The sequence below is a fragment of the Lepidochelys olivacea genome (assembly GCF_965140295.1).
Source record: "Lepidochelys olivacea isolate rLepOli2 genome assembly, chromosome: 8".
In the NCBI taxonomy this organism is placed as follows: Eukaryota; Metazoa; Chordata; order Testudines; family Cheloniidae; genus Lepidochelys; species Lepidochelys olivacea.
Genome location: NC_140418.1, coordinates 46558264 through 46583788, shown reverse-complemented (window position 1 = coordinate 46583788; position 25525 = coordinate 46558264). Strand labels below are relative to the sequence as shown.

At 46.0% G+C, this 25525-nt stretch overlaps 1 protein-coding gene across 1 annotated transcript; it reads left to right on the top strand.

The window, feature by feature from the left end:
* On the top strand, positions 1 to 25525 carry LOC311525169 (flavin-containing monooxygenase 3-like). Its single transcript, XM_084637038.1, has 9 exons — positions 1 to 123; positions 493 to 630; positions 14323 to 14511; positions 15616 to 15778; positions 17277 to 17419; positions 17936 to 18135; positions 20065 to 20423; positions 20727 to 20799; positions 24501 to 25525. Exons 2-9 carry the CDS (start codon positions 499 to 501, stop codon positions 24841 to 24843), a joined length of 1602 nt encoding a protein of 533 aa, XP_084493164.1. The 5' UTR covers positions 1 to 123; positions 493 to 498; the 3' UTR covers positions 24844 to 25525.

Here is a 25525-nt window from a genome sequence, read left to right as displayed (position 1 = left end):
CCACCTTTTAGTTGCTTTTCTCAAAATAATAGGTTCCAGGAAAGGCATTTGCTTCCCTCCACTGCCTGCCTGAAACCCACTCGCAGGCATCAGGGACTGGACTTGAGACGAGAAGGAGCAAAGGTAATGGGGAAAGCAGGACCACCTGGGGGAGGCTAAAAGAAGAGAAATGGCTAAAGTGATTGTGAAACTGAAATGCGGAGTGGACAGCTGACAACTGTGAGTTTAACATTCCTGCAGGTCTTGGGAAATCAATCAGCTCCATTTCGTTCCCTTATTGTAGCTGGATCTGTTTCACATCACTGAGTGTTAATAGGAATCAGAACAAGTTACCACTGTATTTATAGAGAGTGAGCGTGTGTGCGATATTTCTGTCCACAAAGGTGGCCTAGTCTTCTGTAATAAGGTTCTAAGCCATTCTGCTGAAATGCTGTGGTTACTGCTCTCTGACAGCTCTATGCACTGAAGAGGTGTGCTTCTTTTCTGCCGCAGGAGACCATGGTACAGAGAGTGGCAATCATTGGAGCTGGCCTGAGCGGACTGGCCTCCATTAAGTGCTGTTTGGACGAGGGATTGGAGCCCACCTGTTTCGAGAGAAGCGATGACATCGGAGGGCTCTGGAAATTCGCAGTAAGTGGGAAGCTCATTGGCGGATGACAAAACATTCTGATTTCGGAATATGGCTGGTCTTGTCGCATCCCAGCTGTCACTCCATTCTGCATACGCCCTGTCTTGTATCTTACTTTCCCTGATGCCTATAGACTGGTTTGCTCTTCAGGAGAAGCACCTGTTAATTGTTTAGAACAGATCTCTCACTTTTCAGCACCATGTCTTTCTATGGCACTTGCACAGGATGGTGAAATCTGTGCTAATGGTCACTTTACTAACCACAGTCACCCATGTAAACAGGCCACAGACTGATTTGGAGAAAAGCTGAGCACCCCCAACTTCAGTTTAAGTAAAGGGGAGCTGCGGGTGCTCTGAAAATCAGGCCGTTAAGTCCCTGTAAAAGTTCCTTTGTGTTAATCACAAGGTGCTGTGCAGCCATGTTGTCAAGGTTCCTCCCCCACTCTGAACTCTAGGGTACAGATGTGGGGACCTGCATGAAAAACCTCCTAAGCTTATCTTTACCAGCTTAGGTCAAAACTTCCCCAAGGTACAAAATATTACCCCCGTTATCCTTGGACTGGCCGCTACCACCACCAAACTAATACTGGTTACTGGGGAAGAGCTGTTTGGACGCGTCCTTCCCCCCAAAATACTTCCCAAAACCTTGCACCCCACTTCCTGGACAAGGTTTGGTAAAAAGCCTCACCAATTTGCCTAGGTGACTACAGACCCAGACCCTTGGATCTTAAGAACAATGAACAATCCTCCCAACACTTGCACCCCCCCTTTCCTGGGAAATGTTGGATAAAAAGCCTCACCAATTTGCATAGGTGACCACAGACCCAGACCCTTGGATCTTAAGAACAATGAACAATCCTCCCAACACTTGCACCCCCCCTTTCCTGGGAAATGTTGGATAAAAAGCCTCACCAATTTGCATAGGTGACCACAGACCCAAACCCTTGGATCTGAGAACAATGAAAAAGCATTCAGTGTTTTACAAGAAGACTTTTAATAAAAAATAGAAGTAAATAGAAATAAAGAAATCCCCCCTGTAAAATCAGGATGGTAGATATCTTACAGGGTAATTAGATTCAAAAACATAGAGAACCCCTCTAGGCAAAACCTTAAGTTACAAAAAAGATACACAGACAGAAATAGTTATTCTATTCAGCACAATTCTTTTCTCAGCCATTTAAAGAAATCATAATCTAACACATACCTAGCTAGATTACTTACTAAAAGTTCTAAGACTCCATTCCTGTTCTGTCCTTGGCAAGAGCCAGCATACAGACAGACACAGACCCTTTGTTTCTCTCCCTCCTCCCAGCTTTTGAAAGTATCTTGTCTCCTCATTGGTCATTTTGGTCAGGTGCCAGCGAGGTTACCTTTAGCTTCTTAACCCTTTACAGGTGAGAGGAGCTTTCCCCTGGCCAGGAGGGATTTCAAAGGGTTTTACCCTTCCCTTTATATTTATGACACATGTGTTAGAACAGCCCGATATATAACTGACCCAGTGGAGGCTTTATTGAGATTTCACTGGTTAAAAGTTAATTAGATGTCTTAAAAATAAAGCAAACTCTAGTTCTGGCCTAATGCTTTTAGAAGCGAGGCTGAGGGCACAATCTGGGGACGCAAATCCAAGCCAACTGCATCTGAGGCAGGCAAACTCAACTCTTACTCATTTACTTTGGCAGGGAGTGGGGGGAAGTTGCATCCCGATGATGATGGTGCAATGTGCAGTCGTTCTCGGGCCTTGCTGTCTGCTCCACAAACAGCCGTGTGCTCTAGCCACCCACCCCTGGACTGCAGGAAGGAGTTTGGTTTTGCTTTACTGTAGCACCGAAAGCTCGACTCCTTGCTGGGTTCTTCCGCCCCTGAAGGGGAAGAACCTTTCAGTACTCCTGCCCCTCAAAGTGACCCTCCTGCATGTATGTTCTCTGTGGCGGTCGGTAGGTTTGCAGGAATGAATCTAGACTCAGCCAAGAGCCATGTTATAAAAAGACTCTGTCTGCAGGACAAAAGTTGACATCAAGCACTGTAACTTTCTTCTTGCTGCTCTGCTCTCACGACCTGATCCTCCCGACAGCACAGACAAAGACTCTGATAGGGGCCTTATTCAAAGAGCTGCTTATTTCCAGATCACAGAGTCTTGTTCTTCATTCTCTCACTTGGGCAAAGGAATAAGGCCCACAGTGAACCAAATCGCGTTTCCACTGTGCTTGTGATGAAATGTTGCGGGGCGGTTTGGGGTAGCGGAAACCAGCACCTTCAGTGTTCCAGTCCTGCTTCTGACACTGGCTAACCATGTGTATGGAGCTGGACTTCTCTGCCTCAGCCTCCCCATCTGTGAAATGGGGTACTGACAGGGCTAATGTTTGTGTATTGCTGCGAAGATGTGCTGACAAGGGAACAGCTCACTCACCCACACATTAGCACTCGTGGGAGGGGGCTTTGGAGGCAGACATCTGAGAGGGTTTCCTCATGAAGATCCCCACCCCAAGCAATAGAAAAGGCCCTACCCATAAACTTTGCTGATTCTCTGCACCAGCCTGGCCCCTGTGTCTCTGGCAGAGGGGCTGCATTGCCCCCACCCTGAGAGGAGCAGCTTCTCAATCCTCAGAGGAGAGGCTGCAGAGAAGTTAATGCAACCTGGGGCTCTCTTCCTTTTTCTGCCTGTTCTTCATGGGGCCAGAGTGGGGAAGATGCGCCCTTACCCCCCAACCTACATAGTCGCCTTCCCCTTCCCCAGCACAGGCCTCAGACTCACAGGAAGAACCACCTTGGTGCAGAGAGCTGCCAGAGCCAGCTGCGGCTTCCAAGGAGTAACTAGGAGTCAATGACAGGCCAGCATAACCCAAAGAGAGCCTGGACAGAGAACCTAACCCTTCTCCAGGAGACGAGGTGGCCATCAAAGGCCAGAGCTGGAATGCCGCTGTGCTAGGTGTCACGGGTGCACAGCAGGGATGTAGCCACAGGTGGGAATGGGTGAGCCATGGCCCACCCAATTAGCATCCAGGCCCACCCAAATCTGAGCAGGGGTATAGTCCCTGGAGTGTCACTCGGGCACCTGAAATCCAGGACGGAGCTATGCGCCTGCCCTTCAGAAAGCTACTTTCCAGCAGCTCTGCCTCTCCATTTTCTGAGCCGCCCCATGCGTGTGCCCAGCTTGGAAGGTGAAACCCTGTGTCTGGGGGCACCAAGGCTAGGAAAAGGGTGTGGCGTGGAGGGAGAAGCTGAACTAGCAGGTGCTCAGGGGCTGCCCGTTGGCCTATGGTGCTCTCCACACGGCTCATCCTCTGCATGGCCGGAGGCAGCAGCAAGGCCGGTCTCTCTGCAGCACTCCCAGGAGAGGATGCACTTTGCTGGGCAACTCAGTAAGAGTCCGGGCCAACCTGCGCTCAGAGGCAAGCCCCTGTTCATGCCTCCTCAGCGCAGCCAGAGGCAACCTGACACAGGGGCCATAAGCTCTGCAGAGATGTGAGCCCCCAGCTGAAGAGCAGCAGCCCATACCCCGCAATGAGGCAACTCCCTCTCTTCCCCCGTTGCAGAGTCAGGGCGCAGCTGAGGGGATCAGTGCTCCCCGGACAGGTTGCACAGCCAGCTGGCATGACCAGTGGATAGCACAGTCTGGCATTGCCCGTCCACCTGAAAGTCAGGGCCCACCCAAATTTCTCCTCCTATCTACGCCACAGGTGCACAGGCTCTGTGCTCTGCAGCCGCTCGGAATGGAGCTCAGACAGGACCGTTTTGTAGTGTGATTCCACGCAGGGATCACTCTCGCTAGGGCGAGCCTCCTTCGCTTCAGCGCCACCTGGGTCTGCCCTCAGAGCGTTCCGCATCCCTGTTCACACTGGGAGCTCCCCGCAGGGAGTCCCACTGGATGGGACACCTCTAGGGGCCATGCACCTCCACGCTGCAGTCAGCAGTAGGGTGACCAGATGTCCCGATTTTATAGGGACAGTCCTGATATTTGGGGCTTTTTCTGACATTGGCTCCTATTACCCCCCAGCCCCTGTCCTGATTTTTCACACTTGCTATCTGGTCACCCTAGTCAGCAGTGAGTCCCAGCCAGCGTGTAAAACAGGTTTATTCGTCGTCTGGAACACAGCGTAGAACAGAGCTTGTTAGCACAGAAAGTAGGGACATTCAGCAAAGACCATCTTGGGGGAATCCAGAACTCAGAGCTGTGGGCTCTGCTCCCCGAGTCCCAAACCAGGAGACTGACTTGCTTCCAGCAGCCCACCCTCAGTCATGCCCTGTTGCTCCTCCTCTGTCTTTTGTCTCTTTCCCGGGCAAATTGGTCACCTGGCATCTGCCTCTTTGTTCTCCTAATCCTTCGGCTGGCTGTTGTAGAGGATGGGCAGATACAGATCATAGAATCATAGAATATCAGGGTTGGAAGGGACCACAGGAGGTCATCTAGTCCAACCCCCTGCTCAAAGCAGGACCAATCCCCAACTAAATCATCCCAGTCAGGGCTTTGTCAAGCCTGACCTTAAAAATATCTAAGGAAGGAGATTCCACCACCTCCCTAGGTAACGCATTCCAGTGTTTCACCACCCTCCTAGTGAAAAAGTTTTTCCTAATATCCAACCTAAACCTCCCCCACTGCAACTTGAGACCATTACTCCTTATTCTGTCATCAGCTACCACTGAGAACAGTCTAGGTCCATCCTCTTTGGAACCCCCTATCAGGTAGTTGAAAGCAGCTATCAAATCCCCCCTCATTCTTCTCTTCCGCAGACTAAACAATCCCAGTTCCCTCAGCCTCTCCTCGTAAGTCATGTGTTCCAGTCCCCTAATCATTTTTGTTGCCCTCCGCTGGACTCTTTCCAATTTTTCCACATCCTTCTTGTAGTGTGGGGCCCAAAACTGGACACAGTACTCCAGATGAGGCCTCACCAATGTCGAATAGAAGAGAACGATCACATCCCTCGATCTGCTGGCAATGCCCCTACGTATACATCCCAAAATGCCACTGGCCTTCTTGGCAACAAGGGCACACTGTTGACTCATATCCAGCTTCTCATCCACTGTAACCCCTAGGTCCTTTTCTGCAGAACTGCTGCCGAGCCATTCGGTCCCTAGTCTGTAGCGGTGCATGGGGTTCTTCCGTCCTAAGTGCAGGACTCTGCACTTGTCCTTGTTGAACCTCATCGGATTTCTTTTGGCCCAATCCTCTAATTTGTCTAGGTCCCTCTGTATCCTATCCCTACCCTCCAGCGTATCTACCTCTCCTCCCAGTTTAGTGTGTCAGATACAGAGTGTCCAGCTATGGTCTGTGTCCAGAGAGCTAGACAGAAGTCACACCTGCCCTCTAGGGTCTCTGCAACGATCACACACCTTTGTTCCACCACCTAGAATAGATACTTGTGCAACACATAAGGGAAACTGAGGCACACACGGAATATTCATACAAAACATTAAGAGAATTCCCACTTGTCACACTAGGCTACAGCAACACTTGCATAAACAAAAACGCAGGAGCGCTTGCATTGCCTCTATGCAGCACCTCTTTCTACACAGCCCTTTCTTTTTAAATGTTGGGCTGGAGTTACAGCTGGAAAGGCCCAGATTGACAACTCTGGAAACCAAAGACCTCTCCAGATGCCGTTTCCTTCGTTCTGCCCTGTAAGCATGCCTCAACACCAATCTGCAGGCTCCATCTCAAGGAGAGAGAAGGGATTTCAACCCTTTGCCCACTCAGACCATAGCTACTGTCTTGACAACAGTAGGGCCAGTTAATACCAACTCAGAGGGTGGTTTTAATGGTGGAACACCTGGCTGCTTGCAATGGGTGTGAAGTCACTGTCTAATTTCACAGGAGTGCACACCTTGTAGCCATAACACCTTGCATTACCAAGGGATGCTTGGATTGGAGGCTTGTCTAGCCTGGGTGGTCATACTGCTCAAAAGGATCTGGGCGTGATGGTGGATCACAAATGGAATATGAATCACCAATATGATGCAGCTGTGAACAAGGCTAATATCATTCTGGGGTGTAGTAACAGGAGTGTCGTATGTACAGGAGGTAACTGTCCCACTCTACTTGGCACTGGTGAGGCCTCAGCTGGAGTACTGTGTCCAGTTTCTGGGCACCACACTTTGGAAAAGATGTGGACAAATTGGAGAGAGACCAGAAAAGACCAACAAAAATGATCAAAGGTTTAGAAAACCTGACGATGAGGAAAGCTTAAAAAGCTGGGCACCTTTAGTCTTGAGAAAAGAAGACCTGATAAGTCTTCAAATATGTCAAGGGCTGTTATAAAGAGGAGGGTGATCAATTGTTCTCCGTGTCCCCTGACGGTAGGACAAGGAGTGATGCTCGTAATCTGCAGCAAAGGAGATTTAGGTTAGATATTAGGAAAAACTTTCTAACTCTAAGGGTAGTTAAGCTCTGGAATAGGGTTTCTAGGGAAGTTGTGGAATCCCTCTTATTGGAGGTTTTTAAGAGCAGGTTGGACAAACACCTGTGAGGGAAGGTCTAGGTTTACTTGGTCCTGCCTCAGCGCAAGGGGATGCCCTTGATGACCTCTCAAGGTCCCTCTGAGCAGAAAACGGTGTTGGCACTTCAGGAAGTGGCACTCTTCCCTCTGAATCAATATTGAACATGTCCCTAGCGTGATGTTCAAGGGGGCACCGAGTTGCTGGAGCCCCGTACTCTGGATGAGATGTGACATCACTCACAGGATCACTTGTGATCGTTACAGGGACCTGTTTAGATGAAACTGGGCCTTAGCCCCAATGTCCGGGCTAAATTCCAAACTGGCCGTTTCTACTCTGCTTCTGAACTCTTCCCCTGCAGCTCTGGTTAAGGGTGGTATTCTTCACCCTTGTACTGCAATGGTGCTGTGCACACGAAAACAGCTGCCGTGGGACATGTGATCATTAACCCATCTCTTGGGGTCCTGCACATTAAACTCCTCAGGCAAAAGATGCAATAATTGCATCACATCCAGAGCATTCCTATGGAAATAGCATTTGGTCCCTGACCAACTTCTGTCTGATCTGAATTGGTGCCAGAGTGTCCAAGGCTGCATAGCCACCTACAGCAGCTGAGCAGCATGTCCGGTGCAATAAGGAGCATCTTTCTAATCACTTCTGGGAAGGGCCCTGGAGGAACTGGTGCAGTGCTGATATCACCCATCCTTGCCCCTGAAGATAATGCATCTCCTTCTATCTCTCTAAGGCTGGGAAGTCAAACAAATGGCTCACAGGCCAGGCGCAGTCCGTGTTTCCCCCCCCCCTCTGTCCCCTCCCCCGGCCTTTTCCTCCTGCCCACCTCTCACATTTTAATGGGACCTTGCCTGCAGCTGCTGCAGGGAGTCCAACCCAGAGCCAGACTGGATAGAGCTGAAGAGGGAGCTCATGCTTGACTGGGCCCAGGCAAATCAACCTCTTGCCGCCACAGCTGGAGTTCAGTGGAGGCTGCTCCCTCACCCCTACCAGATACCACTGTGCGTCCTGAAGACCTGGGCTCCTGCTCTCTCGGCCCCAGCTCTTGTTGCTTCCACATGCCCTGGGAAAAGACTGCTTGAAGGAGCAGGGAGATTCCCAAGACAGTGGAAGAGAGGAACAAAGAGGAAGGAACCTAAGGAGGAGCTAAGAAGAGCTAAGGAAGAGAAGAGCCAAGATGTGGGAGGAATTCCCTAAGTGTTGGGACTGAGGGATAATTCTCTCAAAGGTGCGGTCAGGCCAATGCACAGGCAGTGACTTCACAGACGGGGAGGGACACTCCCTACGTGCTGTTACTCTTTAACAATGTCTTCCCTTGCCTTTCAGTGCAGTATTTCACTGCGCTCATTGAAGGGGCCCATTCTGCAGTCGCTTGAGACCACAGAATTAGTCCCTTGTCGGTGACCGTTTTAGTCCTGGGATCCCACACTCAGAGTGATAGGTCATTCGGTTCTTGCCAGAGAATACTTGTGGTGCCCTGATCTAGGGGCTTTCATGGGTATCTTCACCATAGTATCTGAATGTCTCATACTCCCGAGACATAGGGTGGCATCCCCATGCTCAAAGGGACCTAGCAAGCGCATGTCTCGTAGTGGTGGCTGTTTTAAAATAAAAGTGATGTCTGAAACACCAAGGGATCATTCAGATGCTCTGCTGAATGAAACAAGGAGACTGAGGGGAATTTCCATGTAAAGGTACAAAATAACCATCCCTGGGGATTGAAACCTGGACCAAAAGCATGAGCTTCTGCAGCCTGAGCTGAAGGGTTAAGTCCCAAGGCAGGCAGCTGTAGTAGACTGATATCCTCTGCTGAGCGGGCATACAGGGGGATGTGTAGGATGTGTTGAACTGTGGGTTACAGATGCAGCTTCCTAGCATGTGATCCATCCCCTGTCATCCACTCCCAGATTCTGGCAAACAGAGGTTTAGGGACATTCAGAGCATGGGGTTGCATCTCTGACTATCTTGGCTAATAGCAATTGCTGGACCTATGCTCCAGGAACGTCTCTAATTCTTTTTTCAACCAAGTCAAACTTTGTCCTCTGAAGCAAAGTCAGTGCAACATGACATGACCTCAGCCCAACTCCACCAGCTTTGTTGTTGAGACCTCTGATGGGATTTCCAGTTCCTACAATTTCAGTACAGTCCTCAGGTTTGGCCAGAGGCAGGATTTCAGCGTTCGGCCTGTTGCTATTACTGATCATTTAGAGAGTGCCTTTCAGTCCAGAGTTGCCCAAAGGGTTTTGCAGGCCATGGGCCTGATCCAATGAGATGCAGAACGCCCTCATTTCTCACTGCAAGTTTCTCAGAACCTTGCAGGAACATGCCTCTCTAGATCGAGTACAGGAATCCCTTCACTGACCTCCGAAATGCAACTGCCTCTGGGGTGGTAGATGGCAGCCCAGTGGTTGTTGTTTTCATGGGGGTGTTTCTCATTCACCTTATTTATCATGAAGATTTCTTTTCTTAAATAAACTTAAAAACATAAGAATGACCATCCTGGGTCAGACCAATGGACCACCTAGCCAAGGATCCTGTCTTCTGATAGTAGCCAGTGCCTGATGCTTCAGAGGGAGTGAACAGAACAGGGCAATTGATCGAGTGATCCATCCCCTGTCATCCACTCCCAGCTTCTGACAAACAGAGGTTTAGGGACATCCAGAGCATGGGGAAGTGGCATCTCTGACTATCTTGGCTAATAGCCATTGCTGGACCTATGCTCCAAGAACGTCTCTAATTCTTTTTTCAACCAAGTTATACTTTTGGCCTTCGCAATGTCTCCTGGCAATGAGTTTCACGGATCGACTGTGCATTGTGTGAAGAAGTTCTTTAAATACTTTAAACCTGCTGCCTACTAATTTCATTGGGTGATCCCTGGTTTATGTGTTATCAGAAGGGGTAAATAACACTTCCCTATTCACTTTCTCCACCCCAGTCATGATTTTAGAGACCTCGGTCATAGCCCCCCTTAGCTGCCTCTTTTCCAAGCTGAACAGTCCCAGCCTTCTTAATTTCTCCTCATGTGGAAGCTAATCCAGACCCCTCATCATTTTTGTTGCTCTTCTCTGCTTTTTCCAATTCTAATACATCTTTTTTGAGATGGGGCAACCAGAACTGCATGCGGTATTCAAGATGTGGGCGTACCATGGATTTATAGAGTGGCATTATGATATTTTCTCTCTTAATTATCTGTCCCTTTCCTAATGGTTGCCAACATTCTGTTTGCTTTTTTGACTGCTGCTGCACATGGAGCCAATGTTTTCAGAGCACTATCCATGATGGCTCTTTCTTGAGTGGTAACAACTAATTTAGACCCCCAGCGTTTTGTATATATAATTGAGATTGTTTTCCAAAGTGCATTACATTGCATTAATCAACACTGAATTTCATTCATGGTGTCCCTAGCTTCTGTTTGCCAGAAGCTAGGAATGGGCGACAGGGGATGGATCACTTGATGATTACCTGGTCTGTTCAGTCCCTCTGGGGCACCTGGCACTGGCCACTGTCAGAAGACAGGATACTGGGCTAGATGGACCTTTGGTCTGACCCAGTATGACCATTCTTATGTTCTGATCTTCCATTTTCTTGCCTAGTCACTCAGTTTTGTGAGATCCCTTTGTAACCCTTCGCAGTCTGCTTTGGACTTAACTATCTTGAGTAATTTTGTATCATCTGCAAATTTTGCCACTTCACTGTTTACCCCTTTTTCCAGATCATTTATGAATATGTTGAACAGCACAGGTCCGAGTACAGATTCTAGGGGAACTCTGCTATTTTCCTCTCTTCACTGTGAAAACTGGGCGTTTATTCCTACCCTTTGTTTCATATCTTATAACCAGTTACTGAACCCATGACTGCCTACTTCACTTAAGAGCCTTTGGTGAGGAACCTTGACAAAGACTTTCTGAAAGTCCAAGTACACTATATCCACTAGATCATCCTTGTCCGCATGTTTGTTGATCCCCTCAAAGAATTCTAATAGATTGGTGAGGCATGATTTCTCTCTGTAAAAGGAGTGGTGAGTCTTCCCCATCATGTAGTGTTCATCTATCTGTCTGATAATTCTGTTCTTTACATAGTTTCAACCAGTTTGCTTGGTATTGAAGTCAGGCTTACTGGCCTGTAATTGCCAGGATCACTTCTGGAGCCTTTTTTAAAAATTAGTGTCACATTAGCTATCCACCAGCCATATGGTACAGAAGCTGAGCTAAGTGATAAGTTACATACCACAGTTAGTGGTTCTGCAATTTCATATATGAGTTCCTTCAGAACTTTTGGGTGAATACCATCTGGTCCTGGTGACTTATCACTGTTTACAGTGTATAATGTACAAGCACTCATAAAACTTGCCAGTATTTAGTTCTCTGCCTTCCTATAATGTAATTGTCTGGGACTCTTTTTCATTTGACTGTTACTCTTCAGTTCCTACCTGTACTTTGTCAACTTGTGTCCTCTCCTGTCCACTAAGATATAGAGAATCCCCTTTCTCAGGTGCCAACTTTTCCTTTTCCGACACCCGCTTCGCCCCGAGGCCCCACCCCCACTCTGTCTCTTCCCCAAAGCCTGGCCTTTGCTCTGCCTCTTCCTGCCCATGCTCCTCCTCTCTCCCCCAAGGTCCTGCCTTCGCTCTGCCTCCTCCCCCAAGGTCCCACCCTCGCTCCACCCCGTTCCCGAGATCCCCACCCGCCTACCGGTCTCTGCCCTCCCCCATATCCCTCCTTGAGCCACCAAACAGCTGTTTGGCGGCACCTCCACCCCCTATCAGCTGTTTGGCGGCAGCACAGCCCCCATCAGCTGATGAGCAAGGGCAGGGAACAGCTGTGGCTGGTGGGTGCTGAGCACCCACTATTTTTTTTCCATGGGTGTTCCAGCCCCAGTGCACCCATGGAGTTGGTGCCTATGTCCCCTTTAATAAATCCTCCTCTAGGGGATGTCTCTGTCTGAACTGTGAGCTCCTCCACACCAGCTTTCCCCCAGCCCTTAGTTTAAAAACTCCCCTATGACCTTTTTAATTTTACATGCCGGCAATCTGGTTCAGGTGGAGCCCATCCTTTCGGTACAGGCTCCTCCTTTCTCAAAAGGTTCTCCAGTCCCTACCTAATAAACCTAAATCCCTCCTCCCAACACCATCATCTCATCCACACATTGAGACCCTGCAGTTCTGCCTCCCTTACTGGCCCTGGGTGTGGAACTGGAACCATTTCAGAGAATGCTACTATGGAGGTCTGGGACGTCAATCCTTACCTAGCAGCCTATATTTGGCCACCAGGATCTCTCTCCTACCTTTCCCTATGTCATTGGTACCTTCATGTACCATGACCATCAGCTCCTCCACAGCACTGCACATAAGTCTGCCTAGATGTCTCGAGATCCCCAATCTTTGCACCTGGCAGACAATTCACTGTGCAGTTCTCCCAGCCATCATTTGTTCAAACTTGTTGACAGTGACCTTGTGTTAAAACAACAGGGTTGCGGTTTCTTTGCCTGTCACTTAAGATTAGCAAGGCTCTCATGCAAAGAGTCATTAATCTGTTTGCACCTGAGACAAAGCAGAGGAACTTTAGGGGGATCCTGTATTTCTTTAATCAGTTAAACTAAGTGCAGTGAATAAATGCAGGGCACATCCCAGATGCTTATAAAGCTCCTTATCTCAACAGGTAAAGATACTCCTGTGTTTGCAGGGAAAATCCAGCTAAGGAGCATGCAGCTGACAAAAGGTCAACTCCCTTTCTTGCCCCTCATTGCCTGTTAATAGGGAGCTATGTTTTTTGTTCTGTTTTCATTACATAACCCTTCTTACTTCACATTCCCATTTGCAGAGCACAAGTATAAATGCACACATATCAGGTAACTTTAAACACTTAGCATGAATTGGCAACAACCTACTTTAACCATTAGGTCACTGGCAACTTCCTGACTACCGATCAAATTAATGCTTAGCACAGAAGTATCAGTGGGGGGCTATCTACTGTATCCTCATCTTGCCAATGCAAGATTCTTCCCATCTGTTTTATTTCTCAATGCCTTAGTCAAGCTTTAAACCTTCCAGGAGATTAGTGCTTGCCCTATAATAGGTGGCAGTAGGATATTCAGCCATTCACTGTCTCTGGGTATGCCTACACAGCAAAAAATAAAACAAACCCCTGGCAGAATCTCGTAGCTCAGGCTACAGCACGAAAAATAGCCACATAGACATTCTGGCTCGGGCTGGAGCTCTGTCTCTGAAACCCACTCCATGGTGAATGGGAGAGAAAAGACTGGAACTCAAGCTGTGTGGAAGCCTGTTCGTTTTTCAGTAACATGTAGCTGTTTTCTTCAATAAATGCCTCCTGGTGAAGATAGTCGGCATGTACCACTTCCCCTGTGAGACTAGTACACAATAAAATAGATCTGTCAGGATGTTCACTCCAACTCTTTTTTCTAAATTCCATACTATTGCTCCCAGTTAGTTCCCTCTGCACCATCGTAACCAACTCTGGCCACGCCCTGCTCCCACTGAAATCATTGGGATTTTTATCACTAATTTCAATAGGATCGCAGTAGACCTTTGCATTTCACCAGCAGACAAAGCCAAATAGCCACATATAACAGGGCTCAAAAAAGAACTAGATAAGTTCATGGAGGATAGGTCCATCAATGGCTATTAGCCAGGATGGGCAGGGATGGTATCCTTAGCCTCTGTTTCCCAGAAGCTGGAAATGGGCAACAGGGGATGGAGCACTTGATGATTACCTGTTCTGTTCATTCCCTCTGGGGCATCTGGCATTGGCCACTGTTGGAAGACAGGATACTGGGCTATATTGACGCTTGGTCTAACCCAGTAGGGCCATTCTTATGTTCTTAAAAATCATGATTTTTTCTTAAATGGTAAATCTGGGGTTCTTCTTACTTGCCTCCAGGGGACACTAAGGTCACATTTTCAAGCTTTTCTCTTTTAACAAAGCAGCTTACTTTGTTAAAAAATGAAAGATTAGATTTCCATGTCATCACTTGCTTCCAGGAGCTGGGGCTTTAAGATAAACACAAAATGTTGTGAGTTGGCAACACTGGTAGCCCACTATAGCTCACCATCAGCTTCTGCTTCTCATCTTATATGTGCAGGAACACTGGACAAAGCATCCCAGGTAAGATGAGACTTGTGTTTCTGTGGCTAATTCTTTAGGGAGTGACTCTCCAGCATGTTACAGCAAGTCTTGCAGCCACCTTTTATGCAGATGTTTATGCTGTTTTGTTAATTATTATTATTCTCTGTAGGAACATGCCGAGGAAGGCAGAGCCAGCATTTACCACTCCGTGTTCACCAACTCCTGCAAAGAAATGATGTGTTTCCCTGATTTTCCTTTCCCTGATGATTTTCCAAATTACATGCACAATTCAAAGGTCCAAGAGTACATCAGGATGTATGCCAAGCACTTTTCTCTTTTAAGATATATAAAATTCAAGGTAAGACTTAGAGCGGCAAAGGCCAGTGCATGGAAGTGCAGAGCCATGGCTTTACCTGCTTCCTGTCCCTATTAGAAGAGTGGCTCCTAGTGGAGGAGTAACTCACCCCCAGCCCCTTATTCCTCTGAGGGCAGAGGCTGTAGAAGGGAGTTCTACTCCTGCTAGCCTCATTTGATGGGCACAATCAGGCCTTAACTGACTAATTTAGAGTAACCAACAAATATAATCTGTCAGTAATTCACAAGGGCAAATGGGTCACACTATTCATCTCAAAACAACCCCTCTGAGTCTGTCTTCTATCTACATGGTGTTTTGGTGGTGGAGTAATTGAATGTTAGACAGGAGACGCACAGGGATTAAATACGAGTTAAGCCTTCTTCCTGTTTATAAAATAAATGTTTCAGCCATCCAATCAAAACAATCCCATGTGGCTTAGGCAACATCACACAGCGAGAACAGTGAATTAGGTATAGCAAAGAACTGGTCCTGAGCAATCCATCCGCGGGCTGAAATTTACCTGAAGCATTAACTGACTGTTTTAATAATGAACAAACTTGTGAAAATCAGTCTGCTATTGGGTAAATCACATATCAAAAGGCTACATTTGTCCAACTCTGATTCCAAAACATCACCCAGCTCAAAGTGATTATTATTTAACTTTATTGCAATAGCACCTAGGACCGCAGGCATAGACCAGGACCCCATTGTGCTAGGAGCTGTACAAACACAGAACAGAGAGACTGTCCTTGCCCCAAAAAGCCTACCATCTAAGAATGGTACATCACTGAAAACACATCTCTGTAACTGGCTTCCATCTTTGTAAGGTGTCGCGAAGCAGTAAGAGAATGCCAGGCGGGAGAATCAAAATAATTTGGCACGTTGTTATTGGGCTCAAGGCCAGCTCATTAGCTCGTACAGATGTACTCCAGAGTATAATCCTGGCCCTATTAAAGTCAATGGCAAAACTCCTGTGGACTTCAGTGGAGGCAAGATTTCACCCAGTTCTCTACTGTGAATCCAGTAAGACCAATGACACTTACAAAGCTATGTGCCTGCAGAACCGGATGCTGATGAATACAAACTCATGTGTTTGTTTCTTTTAAGACTATGGTCAGCAGTGTAAAAAAACGCCCCGATTTCTCTGTCACCGGCCAGTGGGATGTTGTTACAAACCGGGACGGGAAGGAGGAGTCAGCTGTATTTGATGCGCTTATGGTTTGTTCGGGGCATCATGTGTATCCACATTTCCCAGTTGATTGCTTCCCTGGTGAGTTGTGTGTGTGCAGTGCATATATTATAGCAAGGACTAGCCAAAAACATTTTCACCAGCACATTGAGGAGGTTTTTTAATTGAAAAAAACAGAAACCAATAAATTTTTGGAAAATAATTCAGTTTTCAAAAACTTCACCAAAACCTGAAAAATTGTACTAATAATGATTTTATGAAAACAAAATCATTTCAGTTTCCTCTCTTTCGTAGGAATTTCAAAGCAAAATTGCAGAAAAGTGTGTAAAATAATTTTACAATTTCACACAAAAAATACGTTGTATGCCATGCAGTTGTAGCCGTGTCAGTCCCAAGATATCAGAGACAAGGTGGGGGAGGTGATATCTTTGATTGGACCGATTTCTGCTGTGAGAGAGACGCTTTCAAGCCACACAGACCTGAAGAAGAGCTTTGTGGAGCTCGTAAGTTTGTCTCTCTCACCAACAGAAGTTGCTCCAATACAAGATATCACCTCGCTCACCTTGTCTCCCACAAAAAATAAGCATTTTTCGACTTGTTCTAATAATAGCTCTAAGCAGTATTGAAAATCAAGACCATGCAGTTATTGAGTAGAATGTTAGCAATTATATAAACACCAGCTTTTTATTTAGAGAAACATTATGCAACGATATAGTCATCAAATTTTACTATTTGGCAGGGCATTACGACGGCACAGGAGTAATCTCTTCAGAACAACTTGGAGAGGTTGTTTATGGGGATTTTGTTCTGTCCCTTGTTCATGTTAGCAATCCAAATCCTCTCAAATGATCAAGACCTATTTTCAAATGCAATGGTTATTTATGCAAGCAAAGGTTCTCTTGTCTTGGGGTTGGACGTCTCACCGAAAAATGTCTGCAAAATGTGCAGGGCCAGAATCTGCTCTCAATGACCTCTGAGTGCTTCTGTTATCTGCAATTTCATTGGAGTAAGTGGGTTCATAATGTGGATATCAACTAAGATGTCGTGGCAAAACCTTTATGCCTGGTGAGGATGAGGATGCTTTGCACCTATGTAGCACTTTCTGTCCAAGCATCTCAACAGTCTTTACCAATGTGAGTGAAGTCAGCCTCACCGCACATGATTTTACAGCTGGGAAGACTTTGAATCCCACAGGTGTGATGGGCCTCATTTGCACAGCTGCTGAGCACCCAGCACTCCATCTGCAGGTGCTCAGAACTTCGAAAAACCAGAACAACTAGATAAGGTGGAAGAGCGGGATATGGAACCAGCGCTACTGGCTCCTGGTCCTGTGCCGTAGACCGTTTCCAAGCAAAAAAGAACCCCCTTGAACTATCAAATCCTAGGAGGAGTTTATAGCATGAGTAGTTTGAACAATCCTTTTTGTGACTTGTGAAATGAGAAAATCTGCTGTGGAAATCAGAGAGAGACTAAATGCTGAACCCCACAAATGTACTGCAAAGGGGTCCAGCCGCAAGCAGGTAAAATCTCTCCCTTCAAATATCCAGATGAACTCATTTTACTTTCCACTTTTCCTCAGGGTTAAATAAGTTTAAAGGTAGCTACTTCCACAGCCGGGAATACAAGGAACCGGAAAAATTCAAGGGGAAGAGAGTGCTTGTGATTGGACTGGGAAACACTGGTTCGGACATTGCTGCGGAACTCAGTCACACGGCCTCACAGGTACAATTCCCTGTCTTGCTGTGGAGTTGCTAGTTCTCATTGTTGAGGTACAATAATTGAAGGTTTCAAAGCTGTCTCATCATGGATTTGGACACACAATTAATGGGAATAGGCATCCAGGTCTTCTAGGTGGCTTTGAAGTTCCCACACTTAACATAAGCTTAGAATGGTCGCATGCCGGATGAATACATTACGTGGCACAAATTGTAATCGAGAGCAGGCCAAGAGCATAGATGTCACTCCCGCAATGTATGCTTCTTTGCAGTATATCTTCCCACCAGTTCTGGGTTGGAGCTGGAGGAATGTGAAGTGGGCCTGATTCACCACTGCTTTACTCCAGTTCTACCCCGATGTAAGTGCAGTGAAGTCCGTGAGGTGACACTGCTGTAAAACTGGAGCACTGCAGTGGTGAATCAGGCCTGCTAATTAGAGAGGCCTTTACCAGTGATCACTCTGCTGTAGTTGCCTTTCTAGAATGGTAATGGCCACACCCTGCTTTGTCCATTATTTGTTTAGGTTTATCTCAGCTCCAGAAGCGGTTCCTGGGTGATGAGTCGCGTTTGGGACAATGGCTACCCGTGGGATATGTTGACTTTGACTCGCTTTGAAACCTTTCTCAGGGATGCCCTTCCCACCGCCATCAGCGACTGGCTGTATGTGAGGAGGATGAACAGGTGGTTTAAGCATGAGAACTACGGCCTGATGCCTTTGAACAGGTAATTTTATGGGATTCTCCCTGCAAAGCATTTGAAGAGGAAGGCAAAGCCTTGCTCAGCTTTGAAAAGGCAGCATGGTGGTGTCCTGGTTGCACTCTACTGGTAGCATCAATGTGCTTTCTTCTCATCAGGAAGCAGGTTTATAGCAGGTTAGCTGAAAAATAAGAGTGCAAGACAAGTGAATGAAATCTCACACTTCAGGAGCCATACAGATTGCTTGCAAGAGTAGGAAAGGAATCCTCTGTCCCTTCTAACCCATATGGGCTCAGAGTTATGCAACCAGAGAGGTGCACAGTGGCTATTTTGCTATGCTCTCATGCATCGTTGTTGGAGATAGGACTCCAAACTAGCAGGGCTAGCCCTGGTCCAGTACAGCAATGCCTTTCCTAAGCCATTAGAGAGACAACTTCTGTTGGTGAGAGAGATACAGTTTCGAGCTTACACCGAAGAAGAGTGTGTCTCGAAAGCTTGTCTCTCTCACCAACAGAAGTTGGCCCAATAAAAGATATTCCCTCCCCCAACTTTGTCTCCCTAATATCCTGAGACTGACATGGCTACAATTACACTGTGTACTTTTTTAAACAACGTCCACTTCTTTGCCTAAAGCCAAAAACACATCTCTACCTTTAGTGGCTAATTCAAAGATTAATTTACCTCTGAAACACCCCATGTATTTGCAGGGACTTCAGAATGCCAGTGAAGTCCATGTTTGGACTGACTTTGGTTTTAAACCTCATTGCACCGTGGGGAGGATCTTAGTTTTAGCTCTAGCTGAAAGAATGGGAAATGTGCAGTATTCCATACGTTGGCCAGAATATGGAGATCAATGGACCCAATCTCATTGTTTAGGGTAGAGTAACCCAAAAGCTGGCAACAATCGCTTTTTTTTTCATCTAGATACACTACTACACTGAATCTCAAAAGTGAGTTAGCAGATCCTATTTCAAGGAACAGCTGTAATTATGTGATGTTTGCCGTGTTGTTGCAACCGTGTGGTCCCAGGATTTGAGAGAGACAAGATGGATGAGAAAATATCATTTATTGGACCAGCTTCTATTGGTGAAAGAGACAAGCCTTTGAGTTTACACAGAGCTCTTCTTCAATCTGGACTTATCTGACTTCAATCTGGGTTCGAATATTAAATTTAGAATACAAACAACTTGCGAAGTACTGTTTCCAATCAAGCCATAGGTTGGGTATTTTTAAAACACAAAAAAAAGAGTGTTGAATAATTTAAAATGGTAGATTTTGAGGAAATCGTGATCCATTCATGGATATCTCATAAGCAAAAGAAAGATTCTAAATTTATTGTGAATTATTTATTCAACCTTAAAGAGATAACTGTGAGAAAGAGGGTTCCTGGAGCTTTAAAGGATAAAAACCTTTATTGCTAAAGTGATCCTGGCTGCAGCCTTACATTAAAAATAAAAGAAGAGGTACTCCAGCAATGCCACGTAAATCAACTCATGCATGAGTACTAGTGTTAGGAGGTAGCAAGCTGGCAAGGCAGAGTGCAGCACTGGGAAGAGACAGCATGCTATAAATGGACACAGCTGTAGTTACACATGGGCTGTAAATAGATTTGGTGCTTCGGTGCCAGGGATGGTGCCAAACTCCCCAACTTTAACCTTAACTTTTAAATTGCAGGCTTTCAGACTCAAGTGCTTTTCATAGTTGCAACCTTCTAGCAAGGCGGTTTCAATTTAACTGATATCTATTTGTGACCTTCGCCGTATCTGAACTGAGAGTGTTGTGCCGGAATTACCACTGTGGAGCACTGGCGATGGGTAACCATAGGTTCAAGGAGAAAGGGTTAGCCTCCTTTTCCTGACATTCGTGTACAGAAACACAGTGATCTCTCTGCTTCTCCTAGCCAGGAGACAGGCAGCACTTTATACTACAGGCCTCTGTGCTTTTCTCTCTTTATAGAACCAGCCGTAAAGAGCCAGTGTTTAATGATGATCTCCCGAGCCGCATCACATGTGGAACAGTGGTGGTGAAACCCAATGTGAAGGAATTCACGGAAACCTCAGCTATATTTCAGGATGGGACTGTGCAGGAAAACATTGATTTTGTCATCTTTGCAACAGGCTACAGTTACTCCTACCCCTTCATAGAAGACAACACCATCATCAAATGCAGAGACAACGAGGTCACCTTGTACAAGGGCATCCTTCCTCCTCGACTCAAGAAGCCAACCATGGCTGTCATTGGCCTGATCCAGTCGCTCGGTGCAATTATTCCAACGGCAGATCTCCAAGCTCGCTGGGCTATAAGGGTGTTTAAGGGTAGGTGAAGGGAAATAGGGGGGTGGGGAACTGTCCCAGATGAGCTTGCCTGTGAGAACTAGCATTGCTATGCAACCTATAGTTCCTTGCAGATTCAAGCTGGGGATCTGGTCTGAAAAGAGAAGCAGGCGTACATTTGTGCACCTGCAGACCTCATGGGATTTGCTAGGCCTGCTCACCCCAGAAGTTATAGATCAGTGGGAGTATGGCTGGTTTAACTGAAGCATGCGCGAGGGGCCGGAAGAGTATCTTATTACTTAGGAGATGGAATAAACTCGTGACCTTGTACCTGTTCTTTTCTAGGGTTATATAAGCTTCCCCCAGTGAACGACATGATGAACGATATTGATGAAAAAATGGGGAAAAAGCTCAAATGGTATGTGCAAGGTGAAGTTCTCAGGTAGCCCTCCGTGCTCTGTGTGCATGAAAAATGCTACCCCGGCCTGTCTTTTCTGTATAATGTTATGGTCTGATTTCTGTAATGCATATGCTCTGTCACATGCATTATGAGAACTTGCCATCCAATAAGCAAGTGGCTTTCTCCAAGGAGCCACTCTTTTAAACTCCCACTTCCCACCCCAGTATACATCCCAAATATTGTATATCACATGCTTTCCTCAGCCTGGGAACTTGGGTTCTCCCCTATTTGGCCCAACGAACAAATATAACAGGAAAAACTTCTGCAGCACCAGGTTCAGGATCATTAAAAACTCTGTGGCCTCCTCAACAAGCCTTCAGCACCCTCCACTTCCCACACCCCTATTGTTCTGAACCTCTCTCACTCTGATTGTGTGTAGCTTCCCTCAGAATGGTGGAGAATCTTGTTTACAGGCCTGACCCAGCCCTCATTAAAGCAAATAGAAGCATTTCCCTTTACTTTGGCAGGAGTTGTATTGGGTAGATACCTGGTCAAAAAATTTCCGATGGGGCATTTTTCTGTCGGAAAATGTGGATCTGTCAAACTTGAAACGTTCCATGGGAGTGTGTCATTTCTGACAAGCAAAATCCAACTTTACTGGACTGGAACTTTCTGAGTTTTCAATTTTGAAATTACTTTTTGGTTTGAAATATATTTATTTTTAATTTATGTTACGTTTTTAATGTTTTTATATTTTTGTGTTATTTTATAAATGACAACATAAAACAGAGTCAAAATCAAAATACAACTTTGACCTGAAGCTAAAAATTTTCATTTTGCATCAAATTTTGAAATTTGACTTTTCATTCCAATTCAGAATTAATTATTTTTTTAAAATCATGGAATTCCCTGCAAAATGCAAATTCAGTTCCTGACCAGCAAGATTAGTTCCATTCTGGGAGGACAGTCCATTATTACAGGCATCTTTTCACCAAGGACAAAGTATACAGGCACTCCTTAAGTGCACTCATGGAAGGGGTTACAAGCAGAACCATACCAGAACCATAAGAACGGCCATACTGCGTCAGACCAAAGGTCCATCTGGCCCAGTATCCTGTCTTCTGACAGTGGCCAATGCCAGGTGCTTCAAGGGCAATGAACAGAACAGGGCAATTTATGGAGTGATCCACTCCGAGCTTCTGGCACTGAGAGGTTTAGGGACACCCAGAACATGGGTTTGCATCCCTGACTGTCTTGGCTATAGCCATTGATGGACCTATGCTCCAGAAACTTCTCTAATCCTTTTTTGAACCCAGTTATACCTTTGGTCTTCACGACTTCCCTCTGGTTCTCTGCCCATCATGTGATTGATTCAGGGTGGGGCTATAAAAGAAAGGGAAGCTGTCGCAAGAGAGCCTACCTAAGAGCAGGAGATGTCCTCTCCCCTCCCGGCTTGCTGTCTGCTGGAAAGCTGTCAGTTTTTACCAAGTGTTTTCTGTTACTTTGATCCTGTTTTGGAATATTCTTTCTGTTGAGAAAGCTGGCCCTGAGGAAAGGACTTGAAGTGAACTAGCATTAGGTCTTTATTTGAACTCCCTGGATGGCGGGGTTACCAATTTCAGTTTGACGAATTCCTGGAGGTTTCATCACATGACATAATCTTTAATTAAATATTAATTTTCAATTCCTGGAGACTCCAGGACAATCCTGGAGAGTTGGCAACCCTACCTATCTGCTCACTAGCTTATGCCACCTTTAAAATATGAGGTGAGAGAATCACATGATCTATAACAAATGGACAACTGTTGCTGGAGTTAACAGAGTGTAGTCTTATTTGTAGTACTCCTGCCAGCCAGTGTATTTGCTTTCGCATCCCTTCCAAAGCCAGATCATAGTGTTGCCATGGGATGTATCCCCAGGGCCAGGTATTTGGATCCAAGAAGACATAGAATAGAAGGAGTGTGGGGCCTCAGGGCTGTGTCTAGTGAACAATAGTGCGGAGTACCACGTCACAGTGGTGTAACACCCTACCTGTAATGGAGGCTGCTGGAGCAAAAGAGCAATGGGAGAGAGCAAGGCTAATAGTGAGGGAGGCAGTGACTGGCACCAGAAAAGAAGGGATGTAGGAGGTTGGGAGCCAATGGCTAGGCTAAGTTGCATCATCGGAGGGGCAATAGGGACAGAGCTGAAAAGAAGAAAGTCCAATTCAGGAAGGGCAAGAAAGACAGAGATCATAGGAAGAGAAGGGAGAGCCACAACAGGGACAGGACCTAGAAAGAGGCAAGACAGTGGTACGCAGGGAAAAGAAGAAAAGTGAAAGGAAGAACAGTACAGTTAAATGAGGAAAAAGCACTGAGTCTCTAAGTAATCTAAGAAATTATTAGAAAAAGAGTGTTAGAAAGCTGTGAGAAAAGTAAAGCAAGAATGAATGGGGGGGGGAATAAGCAGCAATCAAAGATAAACTGTAATTAAAGGGACACAAACTTAAGAAACAAGGAGGAAGTGAGCTGTAGCGCAAGTAAGAAAATAATAAGGACTGTAATCTTAAGGTAGATGAGGTGAAGTGACAGGAACAGTGAAAATGTCTGAGCAAAGGGACTGTAAGCCAGAAAGGAGGGGAGAGAGAATTGTTCAATCAAGAAGCCAGCACATTGCATCAAGGAGTACATACATGCCTTTATTTAAGCTGAATCTTAGAACAGTGAACAAAGATTGCACAAGAAACTCGCTCAAGCTATAACTAAACATTGTAAGAATCTCCCCTCCAAACCCTGGGTGGCAAACTAAGAAACTGACCAGGGAACGTACAATGGTGGGGTTTATGTTCTGGTGCATTGTATTTTCTAATTCAAAATTCTGTTATTTCATAAATTATGGCCTATAACATGAGTTTAATTAAGATAGTAGTAGTCAATAGGCAGTAGATAACAGTAATTATTTACCGTAGGTTACGGTGTAAACCTAAATAGTAGCTCCTGCTAAAACAACTAACTGATTTACTTGTGATTATTCGCCACTTACGTGATTTTTACATTTCTCCAACTGACTGAGATAAAACATAATTTGACCTCTAGATTGCCTCGGCCTCTCTTTCCTGCTTGGATTCTGAATCCGCCTCCATTAGGCCCATTACACTGGCTGCTATAGCAACACCTGCAGCAGAGAGGCCGAGGTTGAGAACAGAATACCTTCTCACCCTTGGAACAGGGCCCACCAGCTCCCAGATGAAGTACAAAACTGAGGGGCTTTGAGGGGGAACCTACACCGAAGTTGTCCGTGCTGCATGTCTTCTGTTAACAAATATAAGTCTTCACTCTCCAGCGGTATCAGACTGGCCCTTTCCAGATGTAATCCAGTCACAGTCCAATGCTGTATATCAAACACATGAAATCACCCCTTCTGAACAGGTCTCAGAAGTAGCTTATTCAGAGCAGCGCAGGCCCTGCAGCCCTCACTCGGGCAAAACTCTCACTGAGGCCAATGAGAAGTAAGATTGCAGTGAGTTAAATGTGTTTGCCGCAGTATTTCTGTGCAACAATAGCATACCGCATCACAGCAACAATAGATACTCCGTGGGGTATCTGTCCCTTCTACCACCATGTAGAAGTGCAGAATTAACCTTTTGTGTCCATTAACCAAAAGCCTTTTTTCTACAAGAAAACTGAGTACAATACTGTATATTCAGCAATGTATTATATCTTCTCCCTTCCCACCTTAAGGTATGGGCAGAGCAATACCCTACAGATAGATTATATTTCCTACATGGATGAACTTGCCTCTGCTATTGGTGTGAAGCCCAATTTTCCACTGCTGTTCCTGACGGATCCACGGCTGGCCCTGGAAGCGTACTTTGGCCCGTGCAGTCCATATCAGTTTCGTCTGACGGGACCGGGGAAGTGGGATGGAGCCAGAAATGCCATCCTGACCCAGTGGGACCGGACGCTGAAGACTACAAGGACCCGAGTCGTCCATGATTCTCAGAAACATGTCCCCTTCTTGAATTTGCTTAGAGTACTTGTCCTCCCTCTTCTCCTTCTTGCTGTTTTTCTGATGATTAACTAATCAACCATTTTAAGCCTCTCAAAATGAAATTAGCGAAGAGAAAGGGAAATTCTTCCAGAGAAAGGAGAGGAGAGAATCCTACCACTTCATATCGGTTCTGACCTACCGTGTGTGCAGATAGATACATTAGATAGATATACTACACATGCATGTAGAAACTCAGTGGGCTACAGCCTCAGCTGTGTAAACTGACATCGCTCCATAGAACTCAGGTTTTCTTTTGGTGTCTCAGTTTGCCCACCTCTTTAACAACCGGTTCTAAACCGGCTTCAAAATCTAACTGGCTCCAGCTCACCACTGCATATATGTACCAAACAAAATTATTATCTGAAGCTGTTCAGTCTAGAACAGGCTCTTGTTAGCTATCCATTATCTCCTGCTTCTGACTGTATGCTGTGGTCAGAGCCTCGCTCACCCTGACAGAAAAGGGAGGTTTATGCCCAGTCATGTTTAAACCAAAGCAGTTATGCATGCCCAGATGTTCTGCGGTGGGATTACATTCGCTGCATCTCTTTCCCTTCACTTACAGCCTGAGCTAATCACCATGGAACTCAATGGAAAGCCCCCACTCCCACCCTTGACTTCAATGGACATTGGATCAGGCTCCTATTGTACAAGGCATCAGGGTTGTTTTTTTTTAAAAGTCAATTACAATATTGAAATAAAAATGTACTGGAATCTT